Genomic DNA, 6,643 nt, shown 5'->3' with positions numbered 1-6,643 from the left:
CAGCCTGTGTCTGAAATCTTTCAAGAGATGAGAGGTCTCAGCAGGGGGCGGGGCAAGGGAGGGCGGGACAGCCCCACCTCAGGAGCCCACAGCACCTCCACCAAGGCCGGAGCTGGCCTTGCAAGGAAGAGCAGCTCAGAGAGGCCACTAAAGGCTGATAGCTAGCAGAGCAGGGAACCCCCAACCCAGCTTGTACCCCTCCAGAGCCTGGAGAGACAGATGACTTGTAATACCCAGATTCCTACTGTTCAAGTTCTGGGTTCAAGTTCTGGCTTCTGACCAACTTACTGAATGACCTCAGCAGCTCGTCTTCTCCCATGGCCTCTCAGTTTGAACCTGGGCGATACCAGGACGGCTCCTACCCTGAAACCTTGGTTGGAATTCTGGTTTGATGTGTTTTGGAAGATCTGGCAGGAGCCTGGGAACCTGACGTGGATTAGACGCCTTTGGATCGGACTTTCTGCTCAGCCAAATTCACACTGGATTGAGACAAAGGCGTGGCCTGCAGCCTGGCCGTCCCTCACTTTCCCCTTTCCTCTCTCCACCCCTTCCACCCCCCATAAATCCATGCACCAAAGAGGATTTCTCTTCCGTTGCAAGTCTAGGAGGAGCTGCCAAGGGAAGCCCAGGACCTGGGCTTAGAAACAGCCATGGGGGGCTGTGCCATGAGGACTGATACCAACATCTCGTCTGGTCCCGAGGGCAACGCCACGGGCATCACAGCCTTCTCCATGCCCAGCTGGCAGCTGGCATTATGGGCCACTGCTTATGTGGCCCTGGTGCTGGTGGCTGTGACAGGCAACGCCACCGTCATCTGGATCATCCTGGCTCACCAGAGGATGCGTACAGTCACCAACTACTTCATCATCAACCTGGCGCTGGCCGACCTCTGCATGGCTGCCTTCAACGCTGCCTTCAACTTCATCTATGCCAGCCACAATATCTGGTATTTTGGCCGGGCCTTCTGCTACTTCCAGAATCTCTTCCCCATCACAGTCACATTTGTCAGCATCTACTCCATGACCGCCATCGCCGCTGACAGGCAAGAGCAGAGCAGGGAAGGGTGTAGCCGTGTCACTTTGCTGGGGTTCTGGTGGAGGGGTGATGGGCCTGTGGCCCCACAGCAAGGGAAGGGAGAAACGTTGCTCCAACCTGGGTGTGATTTAAAGTTATGACTCTGGAGGACAGACCTAGGGAACTGTGGAGTTAAAGCACGTAGAGCTGAAGTTAGACTCAGGGGTAGTTGTACTGTTTTCAGAATCCTTCTTGTTCTTTCTTTGTATTTGACCTTTGTTTTGGTATCTTTCTGTCACTCGGAAGAAAATGCTCCTATTGTTTTATAGTCTATATAAATGGCGTGAGGGGGGAAAAATGAAAGTTATATGTAGTTTGTATCTACTTTTAACAAGGCTAATCATTCTCCCCCACACTGCTTTCAGGGGCTCTGACTGGAAGCCTGGGAAGAAAGAGCATAGGGCAGGGGTGTTAGCCACACCCAGGCTGGACTGGAGTCCTTGGATAAGCTGCTCAGGGCTGGCAGGGCTTGGTTTCACAATGGAAGGGGACCTGGGTGCCTGGGGAAGGGCTGTGAAGATTGACAGCACTCCGGATGGGACATAGGAAAGACCTCCAGTGTGGGGGAGGCAGGGGCCTCGAAATGGGCTCCGCAGTGTGTGAGACCTGCAGTCTCCTCACTCCAACCTTCCTAGCAACCTTTACCCTCACTGCTTAGCTGCAGCTGTTTAAGATGGAGTTTCCCAGAATATTTCATTTAGGGACATTTCTTCCATAGGTAAAAATGGGAAGAAACATTTGAACATCATTTAACTTTTACCTTTACACCCAGGGAAACCAAGGCTAGAGACGGTGTATATTACCTGAGTTCCATCATCAAGTTAGAGGCAAAGCCAGGGCCTGGAGCCCCACCCTCTGGGCTGTGGGTACAGGAGACAGCCCCCCACTGACCACAAATACACCTTAAGGCCCCCTGGATGTTTCTTAACATCCTATTCAAATTTTATTTTTATTTTTATTTATGCAACAAATACTTGGATGGTCCCTTTGTGTTGAGCACAGTTTGGGCACCTGTACAGACATATGCCAATGGGCAAAACTACAACTCCTGGCTTCTCAGAACTTCTATTTAAAGGGTGGGTGGGCTACAAAGACAGGGTGGAGCCAGGAGACCAGGAGGGAGAACAAATAATCTAGGAGGGAGAGTTGGAGCAGGATGGCATTCATTCCTCCATTCTTCACTGTTACTCACTTAACAAATGCATGTCCAGTGCCTGCTATGTACAGACATTATTCTGAGCATTACAGGAAAAATAATCAGTACAACCTAACCGCACTCTGGTACACACATCGGATACCATAGGTTCCTTTCTAATGAGTGTGTGTGTGTGTGTGTGTGTGTGTGTGTGTGTGTGTATCTGAGATTTGAACTTAGGGCCTTGCACTTAATAGATTGGCATGATGGCATGGTACTACTGAGCTCTGCCTCCAGTCTTCCTCTCTAATACCTTTTCACAGCTCTTGTGACCTCAAAATACAACATAGAGCCGGTGCTAGTGGCTCACACCTATAATCCTAGCTGCTCAGGAGCCTAAGATCAAGGATTGGAGTTCAAAGCCAGCCTGGACAGGAAAGTCCTTAAGATTTTTATCTCCAATTAACTACCAAAAAATTGGAAGTGGCTCTTTAGCTCAAGTGATAGAATGCCAACCTTGAAGTAAAATAAAAATAAAAAAAAACTCAGGAACAGATCCCAGGCCCTGAGTTCAAGGCCCAGAACCTACACACACACACACACACACACACACACACACACACACCATTACCACCACCACCACTACCACCACCACCAATAACAACAACAACAAAAACACAGATTTTATTTATTCATGTGCTTATGGTTTAAATTCCTAGTAGAGCAGTCACATTTACCTTGTAAATGGATGTCAGGGTAGGTCTCAGTGGGTGGGATTTGGACAAAGATGACAGGAAAGGATGCGTGCGTTGCACTCTGCAGGGGTGAATGTTCTAGAAGAAAACCAGAGGGAAATGTTCACCAGGCACAGAGTCTTTGTGCCCAAGATGCTGACAGAACTTCCTTACTTGGATTACATAAAATTCAGGGCTGTGTTCTACTATCCTGGCCTTGTCCCAAGGCTCAGATTAACCCCCGGGGAGAGAAGATCCTGGAGCCATCCAGGACCCAAACCAGAATTCTGGTGAATTTAGGGCACAGAATAAATAGGGATAACCACATTCTCCAAACCCTGAGTCCCTGTTGTCTTCAGATTCTCCATTTCCTTCACACAAGAACCTAATACAAGAATTAGCAGTATCCATCTCTGAAGTTAACGTGGAACATTAACAGCAAAGGCTAGTTGCTTGACATCCTGCTGTTAGAAAGCAGCAGACAGGATTGGAATCCAGGTCAGTATCCAAAGTGGCCCAAGCTGCCCCTCATGGGATAAAGGACCTCTTCCCCTTCCCACCTTACCCCCCAAGAACAGCAGTGAACCTAGAGGCTCTAACGTTGGCCCTCAGTTACCTACAGCTATGGAGGCAAGAAGAGATGTGTTCAAGAACTTTGAGGAAAATAGCCATTCATCTGTTTCACTGAGGCACCTGCCTGGGTCCAGGCTGATAAGGGCAAAGCTGGCCCAGGGCCCAGCCACCACCCAGGAATAGGTCAGTGCTACAGGGGAAGGAGGGAGGAGCATGTAACCACTGCCTGAAGACTGTGGAGAGAAAGAAAACAGGAGTGCATGAGTTCCTATGTGAACAAGGACAGTTCAAAATCAGGCAGCAAAGCAGCTGGCAGGACCAGAGTGGAGCCTGGGCTTTGTCACAGATGTGAGGTGCTGGGATTGCACAAGTATTCAGCAGCTTTGGGCACTGGTGGCTCACACCTGCAGTCCTAGCTACTCAGGAGACTGGGATCTGAGGATCACTGCTTAAAACCAGCCAGAGGAAGAAAAAGTCCATGAAACCCATATCTTTCATTAACCACCAAAAGAGCCAGAAGTGGAACTGCCTTAAGAGAAAAAGCTAAAAGACAATGTCCCAGGTCCTGAGTTCAATCCCCAGGACCAGCACACAGATGAGAAAATAAATATCTAATAGTGTTGCTTCAACACCACAGTCCAGTCCAGATCTGCTGGACTGTAGGTCATGTTCAGTGTTGCACACACACAAATCTCTTTTTTGCATGTATGAATATAATTGGTTTAATTATGGCATTTTATACATGTGTATAATGTGCTTTGATCATATCTCTCCATTACTCTGTTGTCTCTCTCCTCTTCCTCTAAATAGTCCTCCTTCTACTTTCATGGTGTTTTTTTTTTTGGTCCGGTCGTGGGCTCTGAACTCTGGACCTGGGTACTGGGTACCTCAGCTCTTTAGCTCAAGACTAGTGCTCTACCACTTGAGCCACAGCACCACTTCTGGCTTTTTTTTTCTGTTTATGTGGTGCTGAGGAATCGAACCCAGGGCCTCATGCATGCAAGGCAAGCACTCTACCACTGAGCCACCTTCCCAGCCCCTTTCATGGTGTTTTTGTTGTTGTTTTGGTTGATCATGGGGCTTAAACTCAGGGCCTGGGCACTGTCCCTGAGTGCTTTTTTTGCTCAAAGCTAGTACTCTACCACTTTAAGCCACAGCTCCACTTCTGGTTTTCTGGTAGTTAATTAGAGATAAGTTAATTGGACTTTTCTTCCCAGGCTGGGTTCAAATCGTGATTTCAGATTTCAGCTGCCTGAGTAGCTAGGATTAAAGACATGAGCCACCACTGCCTGGTTTCATCTGTTGTTGTTTTTTTTTTTTTTCATCTTGAAAGATGATATTGTGTATTTGTCCTTCTACATCTGTCTTATTTCTCTTAACACGATGACTTCCATGAATTTTCCTGCAAATATGATTTGGTTCTTCTTTATGGCTGACTTATACTCCATTGTGTGTAGATGTACTGCATTTTCTTCATCTGGTGAAGGGCACCCCAGTTGGGTTGCATAATGTGGCTATTGTGAATAGTCCTTCAGTAAGCACAGGTTATATTTAGGTGTCTCAACTGTAGGTTGACTTAAGTTGCTGCACTCAGAAGTGTGGCTGGATTGTATGGGAGTTCTAGCGTTAAGTGTTCTGAGGAACCTCCATACTGATTTCCATAGTGGTTGCACTCATTTACATCCACTCCCACCAATAGAACATCAGAATTCCTCCTCCCCGGCCAGCTGTCCTCTCCAGCATGCTATCGTTGCTTCTTTTCTTGGTGGACAGTCTGACTAGTCTATAAATATCTAACCTCATAGTGTGAGATGGAATCTACTGAGAGTTTGATTGCCTTTCCCTGTACTCTGCCCACAGGTACATGGCCATTGTCCACCCCTTCCAGCCACGGCTCTCAGCGCTCAGCACCAAGGCGGTTATAGCAGGCATCTGGCTGGTGGCCCTGGCCCTTGCCTTCCCCCAGTGCTTCTACTCCACCATTACTGTGGACCAGGGTGCCACCAAGTGCGTGGTGGCCTGGCCCGAAGACAGCGGGGGCAAAACACTCCTTCTGTAAGGCCCTGGGTGTGGAGGGCACCGTGTATGACTCTGTGTGTACATGCTCACGTCTGTGTAGTAGGTACCTGTGGGTATGTACAGGACTCTGCAGGAATATATGGGATTATGTGAGTGTGCATTTTAAGACTCCTCTACTAACAATGGGGTCAAACCTCGTGAATCCATCCTTGGTTAAAAGTGTCTTTTTAGAAAAACCCTCAAGAGTCTTACATCTGCTCACTGGTTTGTTTGACTGGTGCTCTACCACTTGAGCCACACTTCCAGCCTTGCTTTTCATTTTGGAGATCAATTCTCATGACTTTTCTGAGTGGGCTGGCCTCAAATTTTCATCCTCCTAAGAAGCTAGGATTACAGATGTGAGCCACCAGCCTCACCTGAAAATACCTAAACTGGAAAGTACATTTAATGCACATCACTGAATGCCATTCTAGGTCAGTAACACAGCACACAGTGGAGTGTCAGCTGTCTCTCCTGCAGCCAACTGGCTTGCCACCACTGCAGCCTGCTGCTTGAGGGTGCATTAGCATGCGTCAGAAAAAGAGCCAGGGACACATGTCTTTACACTGTCTTTGCAAAAGGAGACAAAGCTCCGCAAAATAACCAGGTGTCCTCCCTGGGAACATGGTGGCCGTGTAGCAATGTTCTGAGCCACTGGCCTCAAGGTGAATGCAAAGGTGTTTGCTGACCCTAGGAATATTTCCAATCAAGTGCTGATGGACAGGAAGGGAAATGACATTGGTGTGTGCAGTGTGACAATTTTCCATTGCCCTTTTCCTGGACATGGACCCTTATTAGCTACAGCAGTTTTCTCTAGCCATCCAGCCACCCAGTCAGGTGTAGATTACATGTATCCTCTCCCTAATATATGTACATACATATGTGCATATGCATATATGTGCATAAACATTTTTACCTGTACAAACATGATTCCAGAAGAAAAACATTGTTAACAAGAATAGAAGCAGGGGGCTGGGAAGGCGGCTCAGTGGTAGAGTGCTTGCCTTGCATGCATGAGGCCCTGGGTTTGATTCCTCAGCACCACATAAGCAAAAAGAAAAAAGCCAGA

General features: G+C 47.9%; 1 protein-coding gene across 1 annotated transcript in view; it reads left to right on the top strand.

The window, feature by feature from the left end:
- Positions 1-650: 650 nt before the first annotated feature.
- Tacr2 (tachykinin receptor 2) overlaps positions 651-6,643 on the top strand; it is an 11,341-nt gene continuing 5,348 nt past the window's right edge. Inside the window, exons 1-2 of the mRNA XM_013017122.1 lie at positions 651-1,042; positions 5,377-5,571. Of these exons, the coding sequence (XP_012872576.1) occupies positions 651-1,042; positions 5,377-5,571 (587 nt within the window). The remainder of the gene's footprint in view (positions 1,043-5,376; positions 5,572-6,643) is intronic.

Source organism: Dipodomys ordii, unplaced genomic scaffold (assembly GCF_000151885.1).
Source record: "Dipodomys ordii isolate 6190 unplaced genomic scaffold, Dord_2.0 Scaffold34, whole genome shotgun sequence".
NCBI classification, from domain to species: domain Eukaryota; kingdom Metazoa; phylum Chordata; class Mammalia; order Rodentia; family Heteromyidae; genus Dipodomys; species Dipodomys ordii.
Note: the sequence above shows the minus strand (reverse complement) of the source record. Positions and strands in the feature narration are given on the sequence as shown.